Here is a 27862-nt window from a genome sequence, read left to right on the forward strand (position 1 = left end):
GTAAACAAAATAAGTAATTTAACGTTCCTACGTGATAATACATTTATTTGTGTAAAATACGTTAAATGAACTATTCTGTTGATAATTTCATATCTGCAGAACACGTCACTTTGTTATCGTGTTTGTTTGTGACTTAATCTTAAGCGAACGAATCGTTCCTGAGCTCTACTGACTCGTTTTCTTGCCTTGACTGTAGTTCCAGCCAATAGCGTTCGAGTGTGGGCTGTGGAGGAGCTTTTCATTGGTTAGACTTACCGAACGAACGAGTCGGTGTTTTAAATGATTCGTTTCATGTAAAAGATTCGTTCAAAACACCGATTTGGAGTGGCACTGACATTTCATTCGTGAACTATGCTCTGTTGCCCTGCTGATCGAGAGGGGGCCTTTCACATGTGAGTCAATCTTTTTTCACAACAAGCAGTGAAAGGGGGCGTTATAACTGTGAATGTATAAACCAGACATGACTGATAAAAAAAAAAAAAAAAAAAAAAATGACGCTAAGATGTTGTTTAGACCTTTATGTTGTTTTCTATGGCTGAAGTGACCAGAAGTTGGAGGATTGAGGAAAAACGTAGGTAAAAAATAATCCTTTGATGTCATTTGTGAGGAAAATGTGTGTTTCCAATGCAGTCTGTAAGGTTGTTGCATCCTGTGTAAGTTGTGTAACTGACCACCATTACTGGACTTTAACTTTAGGATCACAAGGCTATTGTAGGAACGCCTCCAACTGTTTTGGGATTAACTCTTGATTAATGCACAAACATCTTGTTACTGTCTAGCTCGAAAACTTTTCTCTGGCCTATGGTCAGCAGTTAGTCAATCATTACTCACTCAGTGCACAGGGCAGGCTCTAGTTTAATGCAGTTCTGAAAAGGTTTTGTCAGCTCTTAAAAGAGTGCTGGTATGTTCTCATTAACTCATTGAAATCTGTTTAAGACTGGTGTTTGACTCTGCTGTTATGATAGAAATTGTGTATTATGTGATTGTTGACTACAATTGGCCATTTAGTTGTGGCTATTTTCAGACCTTTTTTTTTTTTACTATTACTACAGCCAATGTATTGAGATCATCTGCATCTAATTACTGTCCTATTCTCCCCTCAGGTATTAAGTGGCTCTTTTCATCTGATTTGGATCGTTTGATTGGTTTATGGCTCAGATTCTTGCTTTCTCACGTTCTCTTCACCTGCAGCACACACTGCGGGTGAGCTTAGCATCATTGTGCTCTCGCAGTATGTCATCATTAGACACTCGAGCCCGGGCTGTGTTTTCTGCAGCAGTTGAAGGTGTGCAGCCAGACATAGTGGTCCGCAGGAGTCTGGAGAGACATGGAGACAAACTACTTGTGGGTGGACAGAATTTCACACTTACCAATAACCTTTATTTGGTGGGCTTTGGAAAGGCTGTGCTGGGGATGGCAGCAGAAGCAGAGAGGATTGTAGGAGACCATCTAATTAAAGGGGTGGTCAGTGTGCCTCATGGTATCCAGAAGACACTACGCAATCATGGAAAAGAGTAAGAATTTTAGTTCTTTTTTTTAAATTACATATTTGAATGTGCCTCTGGTTAGTGAGCAGTTTATACAGCAATAAACTGGGATTTTCATTAGTTGATCACTTGTTGATTAGTTGGTCAGTGGTTTCCCAGATTATATAATAATAAATGTAGCTTAAATGTGACCCTGGACCACAAAAGCAGTCTTAAGTTGCTGGGGTATATTTGTAGCAATAGCCAAAAATACATTGTATGGGTCAAAATTATTGATTTTTCTTTTATGCCAAAAATCATTAGGATATTAAGTAAAGATCCTGTTTCATGAAGATATTATGTAAGTTTCCTACTGTAAGTATATCAAAACTTAATTTGATTAGTAATAATAACTTTATTTGGACAGCTTTAAAGGCAATATCTTTTTGCACCCTCAGATTCCAGATTTTCAAATAGTGTATCTCGGCCAAATATTGTCCTATCCTAACAAAGCACACATCAATGGGAAATTTATTTATTCAGCTTTCAGGTGATGTATAAATCTCAATTTTGAAAAACCGACCCTTTATGACTGGTTTTGTGGTCCATGGTCACAAATGTGAAACATTCTCATTACTGTGATGTGACAAGAATTGGTTTTATTATGAATTAATGATTTTTAATAACTTGGTGTACTTAAGTCATACTGATTTAAATAATATATTTATTTCTGCATTAGAATTAGGTGTGGAATTCCTTAATTGACATGAAAATATAACAATGCAAGAAACATTCACTGATGCTACAAATAGGTTTCATGCTACATTAAATATAGTCATGCAGCCCCTGACGTCCAAGTTTTTAGCAAGGTTTGTATTTGTATTTTGTATTTAGCTGCACACAGTACAGTCTGGGTGTTCCATAAAACTGTTTCTATGTCCGGACAGGAAGATGCTCCTTGAGAATAACAGCAGAATTACAGTGATGGAAGGAGCAAAGAACAATTTACCGGATACAGATGCCCAGAAGTCAGCAGAGTGTATTCGAGAACTGGCCAGTGGTTTGACTGAGAAAGATCTGCTGCTCGTGCTCATCTCTGGTATTATAACTTATTTCCTTAATATAGAATCAGTTTTCCTTCGAGTGTGTACTACTACTTCTATTTCCTATGATATAAGTTTAATTTTCAGCAGCCATTACTGCAGTCTTCTGTGTCATTATAATATTTTAATTTGGTGCTCAAGAAATATTGTGTTAAAAACTGCTTATTATTTTTTTTAAAAATTGTGATAAATGTATTAAGGATTCTTTGATGAAAAGAGCCACACTTATTTGAAATAAAAATATTTTGTAACATGGTGTCACTGTTGATTAATTTAATCCATCTTTGCGAAGTAAAATATTATTTTATTTAAAAAACAACAACAACAACAAAAATCATACTGACCCATAATATTTGAAGTGAAGTGTATTCTCTGAAAGATCTTGAAATGTTCATGATTACTTTTCATATGAACAACAAAAATCATACTGACCCATAATATTTGAAGTGAAGTGTATTCTCTGAAAGATCTTGAAATGTTCATGATTACTTTTCATACATCTACGTGCAGGTGGTGGTTCTGCTCTTTTACCTGCTCCAGCCCCACCCATGACCTTGCAGGAGAAACAGGATGTGACACGAAAACTCGCAGCAGCAGGGGCCACAATTCAGGAGTTAAATACAGTAAGACGAGCCCTGTCATTGTTGAAGGGTGGAGGCCTTGCCCAATGTGCCAACCCAGCCCAGGTAACTATTACAATAAAAAATGACATGTAAAATTGTTTCATGAGGAATACCCAATGGTGTTACTTGAGCATAATATTAACTCTGACATCACATTCTCTTTAAGGTAGTGGCATTGATTCTGTCAGATGTTATTGGAGATCCTCTAGATTTAATAGCCAGCGGTCCAACTGTCAGGAGCGACTCCAAGCCAGAAGAGGTCTGGGATATCTTGGATCGTTATAAGCTCTCTGGCTCTCTTCCTTCCTCTGTTAAAGAGGTGCTTAGACCCCATTATGGGTCACAGGTGAAAGAACAGCCAGAAGTAGTCAAAGACCATGTTTTAAATGTTGTAATTGGCTCAAACACTATTGCTCTTGAATGTGCAAGCCGTAAGGCTGTTGAATTAGGACTTCGGCCCATCATTCTGTCTCCAGGAGTATGTGGTGACGTTCGCTCTGTTTCACGGCTATATGGGGTACTCTCGCGATTTGCATGCTCCCCAGAAAAGGAACCTCCTCCAGAACTTGCTGCAGAGATCCTTCAGCTTGGACCAGAGGTTGGGGTAGAAAGCTGGGACTTGTGTCGAACCATGAATGTGCTCGTAGAGGAGAAGAAGGAAGGCTGGGGTGCGACCTGTCTTCTGGCTGGAGGGGAACCCACTGTGCATCTGACAGGAAATGGCAGGGGAGGGAGGAACCAGGAGTTGGCTCTGCGGGTGGGCCTTGAGCTGAGTAGCGATGAAGTAAAGTGTGGTGCAGTGTTCCTCAGTGGGGGAACCGATGGACAGGATGGCCCCACTGAGGCAGCTGGTGCCGTCGTGGACAGGGAACTGATGGAAGAGGCCACGTCTCAAGGTCTGGACATCGATGGCTTTCTCACCAATAATGATTCGTTCACTTTTTTCTCACAGCTCTCTGAAGGACGACGGTTACTCATGCCTGGACTGACAGGAACCAATGTGATGGATGTGCATGTTATGCTGCTGCCACCATCAGCCCCAAGAGACTTCCAATAATTTGACTCCAGATTGTTTTGTATTTGGAAGAAACTAAATTATGGAGGTATAAATGTTTTTTCTTTCTAATCTAATTCACAGATTTTTTTCATTATATCACTTAATTTAGCCAGTAATGTTTTTTTCTTCTTGTTATGGATGACTCTTGCTTGGTCCTGAACCAATGTATGGTACTTTTTCAATGTGTATTGTTGTCCACTGACTGAAATACAATTTACTTATGAAATAAATAACAGAAAACTAATACACAATCAGATACAAATTGTATTTATTATTTTCACTGCAAAAAATAAAAACAGCAGTAACCTCTTGGACAACTGTAAGAGGCACAATTAATGTCTTTTCATCTCAAATCCATTGTCAAATCCATTTTCTTTCACCACTGAAATGAAATGTTTGACTTCTACATACAGACCAGATGACTATGTGAACATTTGGAACCTTCATTTTGACTAGTATTCTTGTCAGTTTTTGGTCAAATGGTACTGTGTGCGAATGGTTTAAGTTTTGCTATCTACTAACTTCCAGAATTAAAAAAAAAAAAAAATTAAAGCATTCCAAAAATTCAGAGCTGCTATTTATCACAGCAAGCTCCTTTAAAGCTCTCTCTCCAGTGCACAGCACCATTCTGTCAGGTATCGTAGCGCATATATTCATGTGTTTGGACCCTGAGTTTTGCACCACTCCATCACAGTCATCTTCATGAGTAAAACCAATACAGTTGCACAAGCTATAATTATTTAGTCTTCTTGAAGGAATGTAATTGCCTTTGTCCGTCTTATGTGTCTGTACTCTTATAGTCTGGTTGCAGGTACATCACTCACGGTGGGTTTTCATGGCATCACCAGCTCCACTTTCCCTAGGAAAAAAAATGAATATATTAGAATTGACAATGGAACAGCATTGTGTTAAGAATTGTATACTACTTTTTTTTAAATAACGTTTTATTAACTGTTTTTTATTACAATTGAATTAAAGATCTATTGTGCCTATTCTCAGTCTGTACACTCAAAATTTTAAGTTGAAAATGGGTAGCATGTGTTGTGAGGCACAAGATAAACTGTCAGATACAGTACCATAGACTGAGATAGCATAACATGCAAGTAGGTCTGCTTGTCAGTGAAATAACTAGTCATAATGTTCTACCAGCATAACATTAATATGATGTGGTATAACGGCAGGCTTCACTAAGCTCCTCAAGGCTAAAACTGCAAATATAGCGTTGGAATCAAATAGCATATTCAGAACACTGGCTCATTACAGAATGTACAAGAAAAGCTTCAGCGAAACTGATTTGTTCACTCGAGGTTCCGAACAATTGGAATCGTCTGTGAATGGTTCAGAAGCCACTCGTTAAATTTGTTTTTTTTTTCTCAATAGCAAATTCCCCAGCTCATTTCCACATGCATTATTTGGCTATATTCTGAGTTAGAATTTGGAAATCAGTAAGCAACGATACATTTAATGTCACGTGACTGACTCTAAATGAACACTAGAAAGGTTGGTTAATTAAAAGTTACCATCCGCTCATGTGAGGCGCAGTGTCAGGAGTCCCGCCATTCTGTCCTCCAGTCCCTGAAGAATTATCACAAGCATAGTTAATTTCCTACCCTTTTAAAGGCGCAAAATACAGGTATACAGTCACAAAACTATAAAGTTACTCAACTGCAGTTTTATATGAATTCTTATTGATTAAGTGGGGCAGCATGTAATAGAGAGCCTTGGCAAACACTCACCCTGTCTGTAGTACATGTCGTTGACAGTGTTCCCGTACATTTTCCAGGCAAAGTGGATGGCTACGAGACTGATGATGAGCCAGCTTAACAAAATCTTAAATACTGCAACTCTCGTGTCGTTGGCCAGCCAGTCATCCACAAATTCGGACAGAAAGGACACCAGACTGTCAACCATACGAGACAAGAATTCAAAATCCCACGATTCCTCCATGCTGTGTTTTTTTATTTTTCTTCTTCTTTTTCTATTTTACATTCTAGTGTCTGGTTTCAAACTAGATTGCCAGTGCTTTTAGAAAATACATGTAATAGATCATCCATCTTTAAAGTAAACAAAGAGCCGCTGTCTTCTTCGCAGAGCGATGTGATCGTCAGCTGGAGGTTTGAAAATAATCGCGGCGTCATCATCGCCATCTGTCGGCCTGGGGTGAGTGTGACCGTCTATATGCTACAAGCAAAGTGATTCTCCATCATGAGCATGGGTGTTTCCTCAGCTACAGGTTGTTTTTATTCACGTCTTACTTTTGTGAAATCAAACAAATTTCAGATTTTTTCTTCTTTTATTATCAAGTTGAAAGCGTCACAGTCGTATTTTCTTTTGGTACCTTTCAAATATTTACAGAACCCGTTTCACTCAAAAAGCCCTCTGCATCGCAGGTGATCCCACCCACCCATCACACAGCTTCTTCAGTCTGCTGCCATCATGGAGGACACTGCAGAGTCTCCAGGCCAGGATCAGCAGACTTAAGGACAGCTTATATAACTGCTCTTGAACCATTTGTCACTTTAGTCAGACTTAATAAGGTTTTGTTGTTGTTGTTTTTTTGCACTAAAAATCTTTTATCTGCACTGTTTTCACGTCATTGATTTGCACTCTATCTGCCATTTGCCTTGCACTGCTTTATTTAACTTTATTTTTAATTTTATTATGTCTTTTTTTTTTTTTTTTACATTCCCTTATTGTATCTACTTTTTATATTTGATCTAGATTTTTAGGCTTTAATGTTAATGTTATCTGAATGCACCGGGGGCCTGAGCGTACACAATTTCGATTCTCTGTATGTATGTACTGTACATGTAGCAGACTTGACTTGACTTGAACATGCATTTTAAATATAGACAAACAAAATTCTGAAAATTAACAAGATAAAAGTTTTTTTTAGCAAGCAAAGTAGACCTGCACACATAAGGGGTAGAAAAAAAGAAAATTAATGCATATAAATATCTTTTTAATTAATTCCTTCATAAATTCTTTATTTTATAAATGTCTTTAATTTATTGTTATACATAAAGCAGCTGTTTTAGAGAGAGAGAGAGAGAGAGAGAGAGAGAGAGAGTCACATAAAAGAAGGTTGTGAAAATACACCTGTATATTTTTTACATTTTGATCTTTCAAAGAAAAATTAAAAATAAAACCAAAATAAATGTAAAAATAAAATAACAATAATAAAAAATCTAACTTTTCAACAAAATCACATTATAAAAGTAAACTTGTCTCTTATACACATTGGCCACAAATATTTGTAGTTCTAGAAATTCTTATGAATAAAATGACTGATGATCTATACTCCCATTCATATTTACATGTTTCTATTTTTACTTTTTTTTTTTTTTTTTACTTTTAGCACACCAGGGGGGCAAGAAACATGAAATTGTCCAGCCATGAATTCCCATTTCACAGGAGTATAACTATGAGGAACACAAAGACTAAATTTACTTTATCATCCATCACAATAAGATTAAACAAAGAATATAGGAAATTATAAAATAGTAATTATGAATTATTATTATTTTTATTATTATTGTTGAGCTTCGCCAAAAATGAAGTCAAGAAAATAAATTGGCATAAGGAGGTTGCAAAAGGTTTTAAATAGAAGGGTGCCATTAATTGTGGCCAATGTGTATTAGAGAAAAACACTTCTTTTAAATGAGATTTCCCTTCACTTCCAATTTACTTCTAAGAAATGTTAGGGTTTTGGGTGCGTGTTTTTTTTTTTTTTTTTTTTATCAAAATGGTCAACAGTGCAGATTTATTTTCACAGATTTCTTTGTTCATATCTACCAAGTGTGCCAATAATTTTGTTATATAAATCCTGGAAACACTGGTAGGTTTAATTTAAGCCTCAATTTAGTCCTGAGCCCTGACACAGCTCTAGTCTAACTCCAGGAAATCAGCCTATTAAATTATAATAGACCAAGTCTAAGACTATTTAAAACCACAACAGCGAAAGAAGATTTCTAATACTCTGGTTTAAAGGGCCATTTTAGTCTAGGACTAGGCTAAATCTCTGTCCAGGAAACTGCCCCAGTATGAATTATTATATGTTTAAGACGTTATATGTGAGGTTAAACCAATTTCATTTATTTTGTGTTAAAAGAGAGAGAGAGAGAGAGAGAAATAAAGAAAAAAAATGTGAGAGCAGTGGTGTAATTAAAATATTATTTTTGGGCGAGCCTTTGCAAAAGTGAGCAGGGTACTATGCTAACTAATAGACAAAGTCCAGTGGCGTAGTGAAAATCTGTGGCCCCCAACCATGAACACCAGTGTGGGTGGGTTGGGGAACTAGTTATGTTGTAATATTGTAAATATTTGCTTTAAAATCAGGAAGGCGAGCCAATGGATATTACACAAGTAACGTGCAAACTTTGTGCAAGAGGTACTTGTGGGCTGATGGATGGGGTTTTCCCTCATCAGTGTGCGTTTTTAAAAGTCTTAATAAACTGTGGGGGCCTTTAATCATAGTGGGTGGGCCTAGGCGCCCTTGTGAGAGTGTGAAGGAATATAAGAATTTGAAAGTCCACAGGACTAAAAGTCCTCATAGTTTGAATTCTGAATGAAGTTTATTAACTTTGGCAGTTTCAGCACCAAAATAGGATAAAATATTTCTCTCTTTATTCAGAATCAAATTCCTGATTCAATTATTATTATTTATTTATCTTTTAAAAAAGAAAAATGAATGTTAATATATAGTTATAGTGAAAGCATCAGCGCCATTCTGGAGTGTTATGGCAAATGATCAGATTTTGATTAAAGATTATTAAAACAAACTTTTTATTTTTGTTTTTTAAAAGATTAACTTTCACAGATTAATTATTCACCTTAACACTAACAATGTGCACTAACAAAATAAATATTGAACATTTTCACGTGGACTTTAACTATTTTATTTTTAAGTTTATGTTAAAAACACACATGAGTTAAAAAATTGTGAAGGTAAAACAATTACGTTTATATTAGATCAGTTCAGCCAAAGACAGAACAGTTAGCATGCTTTGCTCAAATTTTAACCATGGCTTGTTTTTTTCACAAGCTTGCAGAGAAAGAGTTACCAAAATATAGCACTTAAATACTGACAAAAGTCGGATTTTCATGATATTTCACCTTGAAGAGTTTTTTTTCTTTTAACTGATAAGCAGAAAGGTGAAAAAAAAAAGATTTTGAGCAGAAGTAGGTCAACTAACATCCTCCATCTGTGTCATCACCTTTATTTCATTTTCTATTTTTATCTTCAAAGCCAAGTAACTGTCTAATAAAGAGCACAAAGTGCAGAAGTCATTTTGTTGGGAAAACACCAAGTGTGGTCAAAAGTGATCCACTTTTCAGTTATTTTTGTTTCTTTTCTTTCTCTCTCTCTCTCTCTCTCTCTCTCTCTCACACAGCCATAACGCTCGACTTAGTTAAAAAGAACTTTTTAAATCCCCTTCATTAGGATCACAAACTTCTCTGAGAACCAGAAGAAGCTTTGATAAAATCTGCACTATGTATGTCATGGTAACTGGAAGCTCTGCACTCTTTTCTGCAAAGAGAACGGTGCCGTTCATCCTGTTATCTGATTGACTCATTTTCCAATCACATTTCAATGATTTTGTTTTTTGTATCATTGTTTGCTTTTTTCCTGTACTATTATCCCAATTCATTATTTCTCAGCTGATGATAAAGAGTAAAACAGTGTATATGCATATTCTCCGCACATGTCTAACATACCCCCCTTCTTTTTTTCCTGTAAACAGCAGACCAGTAAACCAAGTAATCTCAATTACTACTCTGCCCTAAATGTGTCAGACCAACCTGTTTTCAGTACTGTTATAAAGAGTTGACTTTTCCTTTATGCAAAACATGTCTGATTAAATAGTAAGAGAGAGCAACTTAATGTGTCATTACATTTGATCACTTCATCAAGGAACCTGATAGCAATTAGATTTAATTTCCTTTTTTGTTTCATAAAAGTGATACAAAAAAAAAAGAAAACAAAAGAAGAAGTGATACAAAATTATTTCGAGGCAGTTGTGGTATATGTTACAGAAAATTAAACCAGGAAGACTGGTAAAAATGCAATGAATGTAAATGCAACGCCAATCCTTCAAATTTCTGTTTTAAATGATCATTTGTTGAATTTAGAGCATTTTTATTTCACATTTCATTTTGCACATTTCATTTGACATGTACCAGTCAGACTAAGAGCAATCAAAATAGAACATATAAAGTAAAAAAAAAAAAAAAACATAAAAGTGGAAATGGGTACAATCCTACATGTGTTTTTTTTCCACAGTTAACGTGGGTGAAATGGAACGGGTTATTTCACCTTGCCTGTTAGTTTGAGGTTTCAGTCGCTGTTTCCTCTCTTTTGAGAGTTACGTGCAGCTGCAGTTCTCTTCGACAGTCTTACTGTCATGTTCTGCTACATGAAAGTCCTCTCCACTCTTCTGTGTTTACTGTTACTTCACCGAAATGCAAGCGCAAATTGTTCAGCGGGTATGTATGATTATTGTTTAATACCTGAATTTGGGACTTACTATTCGGTTTGAAAGGATATTAGTCACATAACACTTCATTAAAGATATCTTTTAATTGTAGGTCAGAGGCTTAATTATAATACAAACAAATGTGAGAAATGTCCAGCAAATCAATTCAGCCTTTCACCTGGAACAGCTAATGTTTGCCAGAACTGCAACACATGTAGAAGAGGTAAGTGCCACGTTTATTTTTTTGTTGTTGTTGATAAATTTAGTTACTGAGAATGTTACTGTAATCCACCCAGTATGTGATATTTAATTTACACCATTTGATGTGTACAAAAAGGCAATGTCAGAGAGAAAAACATTATTTTTATTTTCAACAATAACTTATAATTCCCACCCTCAGGTAGTATTGAAGTCGAGGCTTGCACACCTACCAGTGACACTCAGTGCAAATGTAAAGAAGGCTTTACACCCATTAATCGGTTCAGTGAAGAGATTTGTGTGTGTGAAAAAGGTTCTGGAATAGATGAAAGAGGTACACATTAAATCCTGCCTTTCTGAATCGCATCGAAAAACTAAAGAGCATCTCATGACACCAGGACCATGTCTCTCTTTTAGGAATATGCAGAAAATGTGAGCCTGGCTACTTCACAGACAAACGTGGCTCGGTTTGTAAAAGATGGAGAGAGTAAGTTATGTATTGCAAAAAATCAATGCAGTCAATCATTGAAAAAAAAATCAAATGATATACAGTTTATAGCATCATGCCTCATGCATATGTCAGTTAAAAGGTTTATTGTCAACGGGAGGCAACAAGCCACGATGTCCCTGAACCCAGATATACAAAGGGGACCCTGTTCAATTGTTATAGCCGACTTATTGAGGGGGAGCATAAAAATTCCCCAGTAAAAGTTGAATGAAGTTCAGTGATGACCTAAAAGCATATTAATCATCTCAGCATGCTTTATTTCAGTGCTTAATAAGCGCCCTCTTGTGCAAGTTTAATGATTCAGCACTGAGACTACAAAGAGACGTTTAGTCAAACATTACAATTGTGTCATCATTTACTCTTCCTCATGTTCATTCTAAAGCTGTATGGAGAACTAAAGAAGATATTTTGAAAAATGTTTCAGGTATTTCTGTAGATAAAATTAAGCTGTCATTGTATGGGCAAGAAAAATACAAAGATACTCGAAATTTGTGTTATGTAGAAGAAAAGTTTTGTGGTTTGTGATGAAACTGGCATGAGTAAGTGATGACATAATTTTCATTTCGACTGAACTTAACCTTTATGATTGTTTCATGAAGAGAACTACATTAATGTTTTGCTCTTTAGGTGTCAAAGTGGGGTTAAAGACCCAGGCACAACCACTTCTGATGCTAGCTGCAAAAATGCCTCGGAAGAGGTGACTGAACCTCCCAAAGCCCATACTACTACCACCACGACCACTTCAACAACTACAGTCTCCTCTTCCATTAACACAAAAGAAGACAGCATCTACGCCTTGTGTAATCTTCTTTTATTGCTTTCAGGTTAAGTAATCAGTTACAATTTGTATTTTTCTTGCAAATATTTAATTCATATTTCATTCTAGGGCTGGTTATGGCAAGTGCTAGTGTTATTCTGCTGGCTGGACTCCTGTACCGAAAGTGTAAAGTCACCTACTGTATTCATAACCACAAGAAAGTGGATTTTCGAAAAGGTGGAGTACCCTTAGTTTACTATATGACCATGTGTGTGTGTGTGTGGGTGTGGGTGTGTGTGTGGCTACTCTCTATTCATACTTCTCACATTTATTTTCTCTAGAAAGTGTATGCAGAAAGCCTGTTGAAGAATCTGGGGAAAAGTGCCAGTCTTTGCTCGTCTAACACAATTGTTAACGGCCTCAGTGTTTCTTTTTATGGAGTATGTTTTATGCATGCAATATTAGTTGTTATATAACTATTAGTTGTTATATAACTATATTCAATTGCTGTTAACATAATTACATTTCCACTTAAAGGGATAGTTTATACAGATATTTTGAAGAATGTTGATAACCAAACACTTGACAATAACCACTGACTTGCATAGTATGAAAATAAAAACACTGTCAGTCATTGGCATGTTTGAATACCAACATTCTTCAAAATATCTTCTTTCGTGTTCAACAGGAGATTGAAACTTATACAGTTCTGGAACAACTTGAGGGTGATAAATGAGTGAACTATACCTTATCTAATAATGAGTGCTTAACTATAATTGTCTTACATTGTTGAAGAAACTTTTTAAATAATTAATATTGTTAATATTTTTATTGTGCTTCAGTGCTGTAAGAATAATTATAAATAGTCAAAAGTAGCTTACATCAAGGGTTGTTTAAGACCCCGTTTATTCCTGTTTTGGCAACCGGTTTGAAACATTCGGGGTCCAAAATCAATTGAGATTCATCCACATGTGAAGGTGTGGAAAAAGTCTTTGCTTTCGTAGTGTAAATGCTCATCCATTTGAATTCAGATGGCTGATTTCATATAAGCCTTGAATTGATTTCAATTCATTAATTGGAGACAGATTTACTTCGAATTCAGCTGATCAGTGAATTTGAAATTAAATCTTCACTTCATTGGACTTCAGTCAACAGCTGTTGGTAGGGTGATGGTTGCCATAACCTTATTAGTCTTTTCCTTGTCACCACAGTTGTTTATCACAGACATGCCCTGTAGTGACTCATGCATTCCTGAGACAAATTACAAATTATCTGAGATTTCCATATTTAGGTGGGCTAAGGACAATGTCTGAGAATCTTTCCTTTTTGTTCTTGTGTGTGTAGCCTAATTATAAAGATTTAATGTTGTTTCTGTGAAATGGAAATAAATTGGTTGCATAGACCAGTGACATTATTGTAGGCAGAAATATTTCATGTCTGTTTCCATTCTGTGCAATGTGTCTGATTATATGGTGTCTAATTTACAGTTTTAAATAAAGGACTAAATCTAAAATATTGTTGATAGTCTCTAGTATAAATATCAGGTTAATTCATTGCTGTTGTTATATGTAATATTATTTTTTAATTTCTTTTTCTTTTATTTGTAATGATATTTCTTAGTTTTTTTTTTCTTCTTGTTGCATCAACTCTTGTCTCAACGCTCTCGTCTCACAACTAAGATTAACATTTAAATCATGGATTTTCATCATGTGGATCTTTGTTTTTCGAGTGCGCTAAGCAACGTCAGAGCTGGTATTGTCCCCTCCTACATCTATGTTTCTTCCGACAGTCGACAACAGCCCCTGGCTGTCTCTAGATACGCAAAACACACTTCTGAGGTTCTGGGGAGGCGACAGCTTTCGGTTGAACTTCTTCATAATTTCCATCCACGCAAAAGTACTCACGTTCCAGCCCTTGAAGCTAAATGCCGTTGTGCACCTCCCTCTTATGAAGCTGAAAGGTTGTTAAAAGTTTAATTTAAATGTTGCATCTGTTTACTTGGTTTTGTGCTATAGGAAAACTAGAGTTTCTCTGCAGATAAGACTTGTGAGGACTAATCCTTTACCAACTGCTACAAGACAAATATACCAATGATATGTACCGAAGGTTTTTATGATATTTATTTTATTTTTATCATACAATATCTGATCCTGGACCACAAAACCAGTCATAAGTAGAACAGATATATTGGTTGCAATAGCCAACAATACATTATATGGGTCTAAAAATGATATTTTTTTCTTTTATTCCAAAAAACATTAGGATATTAAGTAAAGATGCATGTTCCATGAAGATAAGTTGTAAATTTCCTACCATACATATATTAAAACTTAATTTTTGATTAGTAATCTGCATGGCTAAGGACTTAATGTGGACAACTTCAAAGGTGATTTTCTCAATATTGTTGTATTTTTTTGCACCTTCAGATTCCAGATTTTCAAATAGTGGTGTTTCGGCCAAATATTGTCCTATCCTAATAAACCATACATCAATGGAAAGCTACAGTGTAACATATGTGATGTAGAGATCTCTACACATTTTCTCTTTGTTTCATCCACTTCGCTTCCACTTTAAAAAGTGATGACGTCTCATTTTGCGTCAGAGTGTGACACTTGACACATGAAACTGTTCTGTAGAGGATCTGAAATGAGAAGTCATGTTTGTTAACCACAAAAATCCCTGACAGACCAGCTCAACGCACTAATTTCAGAAAAAAAGAGGGTTGAGAGCATGTGAAATACTGCAGCTTATAGAAAGTAATCTTCAACATAAATTTCATAGAAGTAGTAGCTAAATGTTTCTGATATATTTTAATTTCCTCTGTTCTATTTGATGTACAGTAGCAGCACCCTCTGCAGGGCCACATTGCTGCAGATGTCAAAAACAAGATCTGCAGACAAATATAATTCACTTCCTGATCTTGTCTGTAAGCCTGAGTTGTTGTTTTTTTTTTTTATCTCAAATCAATTTTCTGCTCATACCTCTGCGCTTTGCCATGCTTGCATGACCAACAGAACATTTTTGATGTTATCTTGTTGCATTAGTGGTCTGAGAGCTCTGTAATCTTGGAACTTGTTAATTTCCTTACCTCATCTGTTGTTCAAGAGAAGGAACCACATCCTTTGCCTTCTTGTCAAAGTACCTCACTGCCACGAAGATCAGAGTTCCCCTCACGTTTTTCAGTAGATTTCTTGTAACGGAGAGTAGGCTGATGCATTTATTTGACTACAGTTGAAAATTTGCTGAAAATATGCATTTAGAGAATCTTTATTGACGTGCACCGTCAAACTCAAACCTTGATTCTACACTCAAGAACTCACAGAGCCATGCTATGAAATGGACATTGTCTTTTTGAAAAGGTTTTGCAAAATGTTAAACTTAATATCAGATTGCATTTGAAATATTCTGCAATATGATTTACTATATTATTCTATCAAATGATTGAATTTTTATTTGAATTAAAGTTTTTGTTTTTATGTGACAGTTTTAGTGTGAGATACTACATTTCATTTTGTTTTGTTTTTAACAGTATTTGAAATACATTTTCTATGAATGGCTATGTTTCGGTATAATGCATAAAGTATTTGAATGATGAATTACGATTAATCGCATCCAAAATAAATGTTTTTGCTTGCATAATATATGCCCGTGTTATGTGCATGCATATATTTTGAATATATGTACATGTATTTGCATGTCTATATTTATATTCATACAATTTATATTATAAATATATTTAATTTATAAACAAAAGAATAAAATAATATAAACTAAAAAAAACATGTATGAGTATTTATATATGCATAATAAATATACACAGCACACATATATTATGTAAACTAAAATTTTGATTTTGGATGCAGTTAACTGCAATTAATCGTTTGACAGCACTAATAATTGTATATTATTGTATATTTTATATTATTGTAAGCTAAAGCTTGCAGCTTTTTGTGTACATCAAAACAGACTCAACACGTACACAAAAATCTTTCATGCTTCAACTGAATTGCTTGCAATAGATGTATTATTCAGGGTTTAGCTGCATGTAGAATTGATGACTAGGCCAGTATATGGTAACGAACTCTGTGATGCACAGTGAGACCACACTGGATGTGACTTACGTTGGCTCATCAATTTTAATAGCTCAGTCACAACCGAAAAAAATAGAAAAGCAGAGTGTGAACGTGTCATAGATGTATGGTTATGTGACGTTAAACCTTCAGCAGAGCATGTGACCTTTCATATAGACCACTTCAATCAGCTGCACTGAAATGGCAACAGCTCTGCTGGGTGAATCCTTTACGCAAGAGACTTGTGCACATGGCACTTGCAAGACCACACAGACCATCTGTTCTTTATTTTATTTTATGAGTTTCCCAATGCACAGCTCAAATGAAGAGCTGCAGAGGTACCTTTCGGAGTTTTATTTTAGCATATTGAATCTCTTCAATAAAGATTCAGTAGACGTTGGCTTTATAACAGTTAGTTCGTAATGTCAGGAAAGACCTGGGGGGTATTCCAGAAAGCAGGTTATGTGACATACGTATGTTTAAGAGTAAGTAAGCGGATAACCTCAACTTTCGGTTCCAAAAACGGAGGTAACTTTCAGGGTATGGTGGTAGTCATAGCGACTCACTCTCTGAACTTAACCTGAACTTAGCAGGTTATGTTCCAGGGTTAGTTTACTTCAGCGAGCCTTCAGTGGACGTGACGGATAGCACACACCATAATTAATATAGCCTATTTTATATATATATATATATATATATATATATATATATATATATATATATATATACTGCACATACAGTACAGACCAAAAGTTAATTGGAAACATTACTATTTGTAATGCTTTTGAAAGAAGTTTTTCCGCTCATCAAGCCTGCATTTATTTGATCAAAAATACAGAAAAAACAATAACATACAATTATTTTAAAAACATAGCTTTTTTTTTTTTTTTTATTCATAAAAGTATCCTAAAAAAGTATCACATGTTCTGAAAAAATATTAACCAGCAGAACTGTTTCCAACTTTGATGAATCATCATATTAGAATGATTTCTAAAGGATCATGTGATAATGATCCTAAAACTTCAGCTTTGCATCACAGTAATAAATTATAATTTAAAGTATAATAAATTTAAAAACAATTATTTTAAATTGTAATAATACATCACAATATAAATTTTTTTTCTGTATTTTTGATCAAATAAATGCAGGCTTGATGCGCAGAAGAAACTTCTTTCAAAAACATTACAAATAGTAATGTTTCCAAACTTTTGGTCTGTATAGATAGTAGCACAGGCAAGTGACTGCCTGCTAAGCATTTCTGCTTGTTGCACCTCCGACGGTGCCATTGGGGGTAGCTGCAGGGTCATCAGCCGGGAGCCACCCTTCATTGATGTTTCGCTCCATTAATCCTGGAACATCTCACGGTGGTGGAGCAACGACAGGGACGTCTCCTTGCCGCTCCGTGCAGCTAGCCCTAGGAACCATGCTTTCTCCACGCCTGGTCCTTCCTTCTTAACCAAAGCCAAAAGCTTCCCTGCTCTGCCTCCTCGGTCAGGTCTTTCAGAGCCTTTCTTAGTTTGGGGCCGGTAACTCCCATGCTTTTCAGGAACCGCTGGGTAGATGCTCCCACGAAAGCCCTGCAGCCGACTTCCACCAGACAGCTGACAGCTGACCACCCTACCTCTCTGCATTCGGCTATGAGGTCGAGGTACAGATCTTTTTTCCTCTCAAACGCTGCCTCCATTCCTCCTTCCCACGGGACAGTGAGCTCTGCCAAAATTACTGCCCGGGCTGTGCCAGACCAGAGAATAATGTCCGGACAAAGATTGGTTGTGGTGATCTCAGTTGGAAACCGGAGCTCCCGGTCGAGGTCCACTCTCAGATTCCACTCGCAACTGCCTGCCAAGACTGGCTAATTCCACCCTGCGTACCTCCAAGATCTCCGCCAGCTTCTGCAGGACTCGGTCATGGCGCCACCTATACCGACCCTGGGTCAATGCTGTTTTACAGCTTGACAGGGTGTGCTGGAGGCTTGGATTTGGGGCATTGCAAAGTTGGCAGCTCTCCTCTGAGCCATACCACAGACAGAGGTTGCTGGGACTTAGGAGGGTGTCGTAGGTGGACCTTATGAGGAAACTCAGCCTGGCTTGGGGGATCTTCCACATATCAGCCCAACCTATGGTCCTACTTATTACTCCCTCCCAGGTCGTCCAGCGTCCTTGCTGGCGTTGGCTTAGAGCTTTGATCTGATACCTCTCCTCCTCTGTCCTGACCACCTCAGAAATCACTAGGTCTTTCCTCTCCTTCCTTGTGGCTTTGGACCAAATCTTCAGAGTAGTCCCCCAACCCAGGCCAGTTCTCCCTGACTGTGTCCTACCAACAATTTCTTGGTGTTTCAGCCTGCTGGTTGCCTGGTCCACTGCTAATTCTGCCCTCCACTTGCGACCTGTTCGTACTGGGGCTTTGGTGTTCTGCACAGATGGGTCAGATGAGTCCCTTAGCTCTAAGACAAGCCTCGCCTTTCCTGTCTGTAGCCCAAAAGAATCGACCTCAGTGGCAGTTGGAGTGCATTCCTCCCAAATAGGCCAACACTGGAGAGGCTCCGGGGTAAGCCCAGCCACTTCCTTCTAATTGTTGGCTTTTGAGTCCATCTTCTGCACAGTGCGGGTAGTTATCTCGCACATCTTGAGAGGCCACATTAGCCGCCTATATAAGGTGAATTGGTATCACCAGATCTTGAATTTGCCTGGAAGATGGCTCTTGTCGATCCGCGTCAGACCTTCGGTGAGTTGTAACATTACTGTATTAGCCATATGCTTGTCTGACAACTCAGCTGTATAGAGTTTCCCAAGACTCCGAACGGGTTGTCTGCTAGTATTGGGATCTTCTCACTATTCACTGTGAAAGAGATGTGATAATTTCTGACTTCTTTATGTATGAGGAGAGTCGGGAAATTAGCAGGTTTTATCCTAATCCTGGCCCAACTAAGGAGTTCTTCAAACCTCTTCATTACCTGGTTGGTACAGGCTGCTGTTTGAAGGAGGATGGTTACGTCATCCATGTAACTCCGCAGTGCTGGCAGTCTTTGGCCCGACGGTCATTTCACCCCTCGAACCATCTGTCTCTCACCGATGAGAATGATTTCAAAGGCTGCTGTGAAGAGGATGGGAGAGACTGAGCAACCCATTGCGATGCCTTTCTCTAGGTGGGGCCATCCTGACGTTGCCTCCTGTGTTGCATAACAAAACTTGAATCTGCTAAAGTAATTGGAGATAAGGTTCCAAATGCTGGGTGGTATGAAGAATTCCAGGGCAAAAGTGATTAACTGATGGGGAATTTAACCATAGGCATTCTCCAGATCCAACCAAACTACGTACATATCTTGTTTTCCCGCTTGGCTGTCTGAAACTGCTCCCAGATCATAGCATGTAATGATAATGATGTTAATGTTAATGAGGAAACGCTAATATAAGTAATAAATAAGGTAATATATTATTCTAATATGGTTATTTCTTTTATTGGCATATATAAGAGTTATCTATAAATTATGTATTAAGAGGTATGTATAAATTATAAAACACTATGAAAAGGTAATGTTTAACTTAAAACTTCTAAATCAGTATACATATCTGATATTACTTCATGTATAATTAGCATAAAACAAACAATATAATTCACATACTCAACGATTAAAGATTAAATGGAAGAAAAAAAAAATGATAGCACCGCCATCATATGCACTAAGCATGTAAACAACTAATGAACAAAAGAAGAAGAAAGAAACAGCTTGGCACGCTTTTTCTTAGCGTCCGTTTCTATAGTGACTCGTCAATTCGTCGCTCTGTTAAGAATGTCTTGAGGAACATACTCTGAGTTGAATGAACTTACTCCCGGATGCGTTTTTGGAACCACATACCTCGAGTAAGCAAGGTTTGGGGTTAATCAACCGAGAGTTCAGGGTTTAGTTCACGGTAAGATAACCCTGCTTTCTGGAATACACCCCAGAGGTCTTTCAAAGGTAACAAAAAACCCACAATATTCAAAGGACTAAATAAAATAATTTTCATAATTGGGTGAAACAAACCTTTAATATATGACTCCAATAAAATGGTCCAAGCGATCTCATTCAAAATAGTGTAATATATTTAAAATATTTAACTCTAGATTGAATTTAGCTAAGAACTTATCCAAATAGTGACATTATTTCACTAGATACACAACAAAATCAACTGCTGGCATTATATCCTCTTCCTTTTTAGTGCCCAGACTCTGAAACAATCCACCTAGCGTTGTTCAGGAGGCCAACACACTCTGTCAGTTTAAATCTAGATTAAATGCCCATCTATTTAGCCTGGCATACACGTATAAGATTTCTGAATGTCAGCAGAGACCGTGTTAACTAGATGAATCCTGGAGACAGATTCCCTGTGAAGACCTTGTCGGCCAACAGCACAATTTCTCAGCGAAGGCTTAAAGTACCAGACGAGTCCTCTGACTTGTGTTGCAGCCTGGAATCAAACCACACAATGCTGTTTTCGTCTGTGCTTTCTCCCAAGGTTTTTTCTTCTTCTCCATTTCTGTCACCGATGTACAGGTAGCTCAGGGTCCTTGCCACTTTCGCCTTTGGCTTGTTTAGTTGGGGACACTTCATTTCTGGCAATATTGTCGACTTGATTATACAAACACTAATTAAAAAGGACTAAACTGAGCTGGATGCTGACATCACTGAATCAATGACGAAATGACAAAATCAACATTGTCCTCATGCATTATCGACACTGAATTTCCCTGTTTAACATTGGAAAGCTGATTTGACACAGCCTGTATTGTGTAAAGGTGACTTGACTTCTGCACATTTTCTTTATCTTGTCCAATCCTCTCTACTTGCAAGACCTTATAATCTCAGGCTTTTTATTAAAATATTTAAAATCATGAAAATTCAGATGCATATGCAGACTATAACAATGTTCACGACTTTGTAAATGATTGGTGGAATGAGTGACGAGATATGAGGATTTGATATTTGTGGGTACGTGTTTATCTTTGAACGAAAGGTCATAGCTGACTTGCAAATCTAGGCACAATTCAGCCTATTCTCTCATACACAAAACAAGAACTGAAAGATTTTTAAGCATTTATCAACTTTCAGTTAGCAAAGATGTTCATACCAATAGTCTTTGATGAAATCAATTAAATTATTATTTTTTTAAGTACAGGTCAAGCAAAAGAAAAGAATATACCTAATATAATTCCACTGACATAACAGAGAAAATGGCATTGCTGCAAATCAGTAATGATAGTTTATGGAAACCATAGAGGCCATGCATTAGTACACCCCCCCCCCCCATATTTTTTTACTGGCAGTGTTGTTTTTAACTCTTTCAAGAATTGTAACATTTGTACCAAATTTTAACATTGTTTTCTAGCATTATTATGAATATTATTATTTAGCTCTGAACGTGGTCAGTAGATATTGGTAACAGCCTATAATACCTGTAATCTAATGTCCTGAGTGGCGTTTGTAACATCAGAGGAACAGGTGGAAATCCTAATTTTCATGATCAAACTGAATCCATTATCTTATTTTGCCAATAAATATGTTACACCACTGAGGTAAAATGGGTTGTGAATGCTATTTCACATTCGCTTTAAGTAATCTTACAAATTGAAAGCAAAAAACACTTTCCGACTGTAACATTTTCTCAGACTGGTAAAGATGTTGTCAACAGAGGTTTTAGAGATCCTTTCTGATGCTGTGGTCCTTCCTTTTACACTACACACTATAGATGACCCTGATAACACTGGTGACGGCGATGTTTTTATTACCCGTAGCAGAGTATGTAGGTGGTGGAGAAGTTGTATATCAGCTACTATTTGAATACATGCCTGTCAAAACTGAAGATGGTGGTTTGCTTAGGTTTCCTACATTCTTTGAAAAGTCAGTATTGCTAATGAAGTAGTGGGCCAGTGGTTGGCATGTGTGCACCTGTGGTTAGTGTATGTGGTGCTGCGATGCTGGAGAGTTTGATTCCAGCTCATGTTGCGTATAGATTCGACTCTTCTTCACTTTCTCCATCACTTATGCTGACCCTGTCACTGTCTCTTGATTTAAAAGTGCCAGATGTCCTCTAACAAATTGTTATTGTGGTGTATACTTAAGAATTTACAATCAGTTGCCACAGCCATTTAAGAGGCACACAAATTTATGGGTCCTGGTCCAACTGACTCTTAATGTAGAGACACCACTGCAGTCATTTCATCTGACAAAAACTGCTTAAACTGTAGTGAGTTTTAGCTGATATTAAGGGGGAAGTTGACCTTTCACAAGACTGGTTCATACCTGTTCCCTGTTAGGGCCTCATGTGATAAGATGCCACATGATTACTGACACGCTTTGTGATACAAAATAAGAATGTGTGTGACTGATTTTCTTCTGTGGAACACAAGAGTAGATATTCTGGAAAATGCGTCTAGGTTTTCTTGTCCATATAAAAAGATTCCAAAATAACCTTTCAGTGAACAGACCTTAAACCCAGACAGGAAGCACTTTCGGCTCAGAACCAGGCCGGATGATTTCCATGCAGGCCAAATGTGGGCCAGATCTGGGCCGAAACTGCTTCCTGTCTGGGTTTAAGGTCTGTTCACTGAAAGGTTATGAAAGTTTTTTTTTTCTTTTCTTTTCTTTATTTCCTGGTATGTATAATTTAGAATTATAATTAAACAATACATTATACATTATAATAATACATTATACAATTATAAATTTCTACAAAAGAAAGAAAATGAAAGTTTGGAAATAACATGAGGGTGAGTAAATGGTGACAGAATTTTCATTTCTGGATTAACCATGACCCACAATCATCTTATGATCTGTGAAAGAGTGGATGACTTTTTCATAAATATTTCCTGGATATTCACATCCAGCCACAGTTTCCATGTCAGCCAACAACATCAAAGACCTTGTTGTCCTTAAATGGAAAAGATGAAAAGATCCAAGGGTCATATAGTTCTCCCTCACTCATAAACTGCATAATGTTTACTTCCCCCTTTCCCTGACACAAAGCACATACTTCTCAAAGAAATTCTTTAGAACATGTACAGTGCGATTGTGAAACAAAAGCTCAGCGCAGTTTGGTTGCAGGTCTTTGCGTGTTTTTACTCTCAGTCCTGGTCACATTGGTTTTGGCCCTGCACGCCTCTTCATGTGGGTGTGTGAGAAAACGTCATGAGATGAGGTCACAGCAGTCATAAAAGGCAATGGGAAAAGATAGCAATGCTCAATCTACCACTGTGATACAATGGACACTGCTAAACTCTGGTTAATGCTGCTCTGTATTTGTGGCAGATGGATTCTGAGTCTGGCTTATATAAACTGTGACTGGACCACTGAGGTTGAATATAACAAGATATGTTGTAAAGCCTGTCCTTCAGGTAAGATCATTCTACTATTCTCAAAACTGGAAGGAGCACTGTCTTTCTCTGTTTGTGATTGATGCATGTAGAAATGTTAAACTTTAGTGCTGTACATATTCTTTATCTATAAGTCAAGTAGAAGCTTTATTAGCAGACATTAATATTCAAGTTTCACTTATTATAGAAGATAAATGATATAATTGGCAGAACCCTCTGGAGAAAGTCAAAGTTGGTTACACTGAAGAAAGATGTGAAAATGTTCTACATTTATTTGATTGTCATTCATTGTTGCATTTTACAGGTTACTTTCCCAAGCCATGCTCAGAGAACAAAAGTGACAGTGTGTGTGAGAAATGTTCAAAAGCTTCATCGGATATGGAAAAATGTCTCTGCAAAGATAATCACTTATGTTCTAATGATAAATGTGGTCAATGTAAGCCCAGGAAAATATGCCATCCTGGATATCAGCTACAGAGATATGGTAAAGTGTTATTGTTATTGTTATTATTATCATTATTATTAAATGAAATGACACGTCTCCACTATGGTTGTTATTTATGAGTTATGGGTCTTTCCATGGGGACTTTTTATGGTCAAAGTGTGTAGATGGAGGCTGAGAGACATTAACATGGTTCAAATACTTGTTTGAAATTTTCATCTTCTTTTATTCTGTTTGCTGTTTTGGCAGGTAACTTTGATTATAAATACGTGTGTGAGCCATGTCCAAGTAACACTTACAATGATGTCGAGGACAGCACGTGTAAATCCATTACAAAGTAAAGCTTTGTGTTTGCTACGTTTCATTGGAGTTCTGAAAAAGAAAATGCCTTGAGATTGTTTATTAAATGATAACCGATTTTTCTCAAATTAGATGTGTTGATGGTGAAATCTTCCCTGGAAACCAGACCCACAATGCAAGATGTGGTTCTCCTGGTTTGTACTTTTTCCTGTTGACATGTTTAACACATACTGCCATAGGGCTCATATGCCTGTTGACCATGGATTTCCATTCGCATCCCATATTTGTAGTTAAAAATAAAGCGTATAATTTATATTTACCCTAACAGCATTTATTTGAACTATTGTGTTTAATTTAAGGGATTCCACCTGAATAAAAGTATTAATTTAAAAAAAGTATTAATTAAAAAAAATAATAATTAAAAGAAAAATCTTTCGGACCTCAAGATTTTTAACAGAAATGTGTCGATTTCAAAATTTGAAATCTGAATTTTAAAATACTTTAATAATTCCTGGATTACCATTGCCATGGCAGTGAGAACCCTAAATGTGTATCAGTATCTAACCTTTAAATGTATTGAATAATATTTGATGATTTTGAAGAGGCATCTTAAATTAGTATATATCCTCCTATCTAACGAGGCAGTTCCCACACATCCCTTGTTTATTTGTAGATTTCCTATGTATTTAAGAAATGCTACAAATGTTTTTTTTTGTTTTTTTTTCACAGCAAAATTCACAACAGTTCACTCAAAGACAACCAACAGCCAACCAACAATATACAATGGAAATCAGACTCATACTTTCATGGTGGCCTGTTTAGCAGTCACTGTGTTTACCTGCCTGGTTTTTATCATGTATACTGCTTTTAAAATTTTCAGATACAAGATGGGCACAAAAAGTAAGCGAACATTTTCATGTTTTTCCAGTTTCTAGTTATTACACATGTCAAATATTAGTAAACCTTTTGCAAACTTTTTTTTGTTTGAAATTACCATGTCTGATTTAAAGGGTTAGTTCGCCCAAAAATGAAAATTATGTCATTAATAACTCACCCTTATGCTGTTCCAAACATGTAAGACCTTCTTTTATCTTCGGAACACATTTTAAGATATTTTAGATTTAGTCCGAGAGCTCTCAGTCCCTCCATTGAAGCTGTGTGTACGGTATACTGTCCATGTCCAGACAGGTAAGAAAAACATCATCAAAGTAGTCCATGTGACATCAGAGGGTCCGTTGGAATTTTCTGAAGCATCGAAAATACATTTTGGTCCAAAAATAGCAGTTCAGTCAGTGTACTGTTTGAGTACATGAATTACTCCGGGATATTGGTTTGTTTGAACTCAGAGGGAGTGTCAGCCACATTAAAAAAGTTAACATCTTAAGTCATTTGTGGATTAATGCTTATTAGAGATGCGAACCGTTTAAAACGATTCAGTTCGATTTGGTGAACTGAATGATTCGTTCGCGAACCGGAAATCCAGCTGCTTTGATTTGAACTCTCTCTCACAAAGACACGGAAGAGAAGACAATGCTGAATAAAGTGGTCGTTTTTGCTATTTTTGGACCAAAATGTATTTTTGATGCTTCAAAAAACTCCAACGGACCCTCTGATGTCACATGGACTACTTTGATTATGTTTTTCTTACCTTTCTGGACATGGACAGTAGACCGTACACACAGCTTCAATGGAGGGACTGAGAGCTCTCGGACTAAATCTAAAATATCTTAAACTGTGTTCCGAAGATAAAAGGAGGCCTTACATGTTTGGAACAGCATAAGGGTGAGTTATTAATGACATAATTTTCATTTTTGGGCGAACTAACCCTTTAATTGTGTCTTTCCACAGTAAGCAAACCACCGTGCACACATAGGATGGTATTGCCCTCAGATACATGCAGTTGCAAATTATCCAAGGAGGAAGAGGGTGAGGAAAAAGACCTGACATATCACGCTGAAGTCCCTTGCAAGCATGATGTCCACAGATTTCCCTAAAGGTTCTCTGTAAAGTGAAGATCGCTGCACAAAGGTGTCATCATCTCAGTTTCGAAACTGATTCATATAAGGAGGAATGAGCAGAAGGTGACAAGTTTATGTTTGCTCTGATACAAAATTTGCTCTCTGAAGTGGATTTACAGTTTGCAAGACGTACAACAGGAGTGATGCTTCCTGTCAACTTTATATGTTACCTTTTAGGAGTAAAACCTGTTAAAAGATTCAGTTTCTAAATGAGCACAGAACAGTTTGCATTATGCAATTAAGCAACGTGTGTAATTAAACAATACAAATGTAACGTTTCACAACAGATTTACCTGGGGAAATAGTAATGTATAGAAGAAATACCTCTTAAGTATTTGACCAAAGATTAACAGACATTACAGCAAGCCTTTTTGGTATTTAATGCTTCGTATTTGTCTTTTTTTGTGATGTTCGTCTGATTTTTTTTCTTTTGTCACATGAGAACTATGTCCTCTATTTGCTTGTATGTGCCTTTTCTGCTTTCATTTTATAGCTATTTCACATCTGTTAAGCACATTTATTTTTCATTGTCACTTTCTATATATATACATGCACTTTCTATATTCCACTTTCTAAAGTTAACAGGTTCTGTACATAATATAAAATCTATAATTTGCATACTTTTTCTAAACAAGACTTTCTGTCTTATATTTGCACGTTAGGTTTGGGCCATGTATTTGAAAGTGTAAACATTTTTAAATATTGTCACTACTACATCAATGGATATACTAATAGACATGTTTTGTGTGTGTGTGTGTGTGTGGGTGTGTATCATAAAAAAGAGTTTCAGCAAATTGGTGTAGGCATTTTATTTTCATTTATTAAATTGTATTGTGGTCAATGTCCAATATATAGAGTTGTAGCAGTGTATTACAATGACTTTTGCCAAGAAATGTATATTATTATTGTTTATTGTACATGCTTGTTTGTAAGGTGCGCACACAGAGAGCCGCGTCTCACTGACAGCAACACCGAGCTCTCCTTCACGTCCATGTTTTGGTTAAGTATTTTTTTTTCTTTAATTGCTAATTTGAACTTTTTACACCACAGACTGAACAAAATTAAGCATTGGTTGGTAATTGGTCAACAAAGATAGATGTGTAAATATTGTCATATAACAGTTGTCTGAGTTTTTGGTTGATTATAATCCATTATGTACCTTTCTATCAAATTACCTGACATTATCAAGATGAATTTGTCCTGACACAGTTTAACTCTTGAGTTCTTTTGAGTTATTTTATTACCATTTTCTCTTATAGCAAATAAACTGTGATAATGTGAGAAATGCTGACGGTTACTGAATAAATTTTGGTTTGACTGTTTGTTTTTTTACAGTGAACACTATGCAGTGCCATTTTACATTTGATTATTCGCTTTCTGTACCTGGACACCTACAAACATGTAAAAACTTAAACATTTTGTAAATATAGCACAAATAAATAAATACAATGAATAAACAAATTAAACCCCAGCTATGGCCCTGCTGGGACAACT

General features: G+C 36.6%; 4 protein-coding genes across 9 annotated transcripts; 3 read left to right on the top strand and 1 right to left on the bottom strand.

Moving 5' to 3' along the window:
• The first annotated feature begins 286 nt into the window (after positions 1–286).
• Positions 287–4500, top strand: glyctk (glycerate kinase). Of its 6 annotated transcripts, none has more exons than XM_052559499.1 (5): positions 287–392; positions 1104–1514; positions 2414–2565; positions 3080–3255; positions 3359–4500. In XM_052559499.1, exons 2-5 carry the CDS (start codon positions 1150–1152, stop codon positions 4247–4249), a joined length of 1584 nt encoding a protein of 527 aa, XP_052415459.1. In that variant the 5' UTR covers positions 287–392; positions 1104–1149; the 3' UTR covers positions 4250–4500. The 6 variants fall into 6 exon arrangements, with proteins under 6 accessions (XP_052415459.1, XP_052415461.1, XP_052415462.1 ...); XM_052559501.1 differs by lacking the exon at positions 287–392 and adding an exon at positions 422–571; XM_052559502.1 differs by lacking the exon at positions 287–392 and adding an exon at positions 443–575.
• Positions 4501–6196, bottom strand: LOC127959995 (T-cell leukemia translocation-altered gene protein homolog). Its single transcript, XM_052559505.1, has 3 exons — positions 5986–6196; positions 5770–5824; positions 4501–5108 (listed from the first exon to the last, which is right to left on the bottom strand). The coding sequence occupies exons 1-3, from the start codon at positions 6194–6196 to the stop codon at positions 5066–5068; spliced, it is 309 nt and encodes a 102-aa protein (XP_052415465.1). The 3' UTR covers positions 4501–5065.
• A 4373-nt stretch (positions 6197–10569) lies between these two features.
• On the top strand, positions 10570–15829 carry si:ch73-361p23.3 (tumor necrosis factor receptor superfamily member 4). Its single transcript, XM_052558016.1, has 7 exons — positions 10570–10735; positions 10838–10948; positions 11126–11257; positions 11341–11410; positions 12059–12231; positions 12318–12425; positions 12530–15829. Exons 1-7 carry the CDS (start codon positions 10654–10656, stop codon positions 12589–12591), a joined length of 738 nt encoding a protein of 245 aa, XP_052413976.1. The 5' UTR covers positions 10570–10653; the 3' UTR covers positions 12592–15829.
• A 7632-nt stretch (positions 15830–23461) lies between these two features.
• On the top strand, positions 23462–27674 carry tnfrsf18 (tumor necrosis factor receptor superfamily, member 18). The gene is made up of 6 exons (XM_052558082.1): positions 23462–23629; positions 23913–24092; positions 24300–24387; positions 24483–24544; positions 25080–25250; positions 26199–27674. Exons 1-6 carry the CDS (start codon positions 23497–23499, stop codon positions 26342–26344), a joined length of 780 nt encoding a protein of 259 aa, XP_052414042.1. The 5' UTR covers positions 23462–23496; the 3' UTR covers positions 26345–27674.
• The last annotated feature ends 188 nt before the right edge of the window (positions 27675–27862 follow it).

This window comes from Carassius gibelio, chromosome B6 (genome assembly GCF_023724105.1).
Source record: "Carassius gibelio isolate Cgi1373 ecotype wild population from Czech Republic chromosome B6, carGib1.2-hapl.c, whole genome shotgun sequence".
Lineage (NCBI taxonomy): Eukaryota > Metazoa > Chordata > Actinopteri > Cypriniformes > Cyprinidae > Carassius > Carassius gibelio.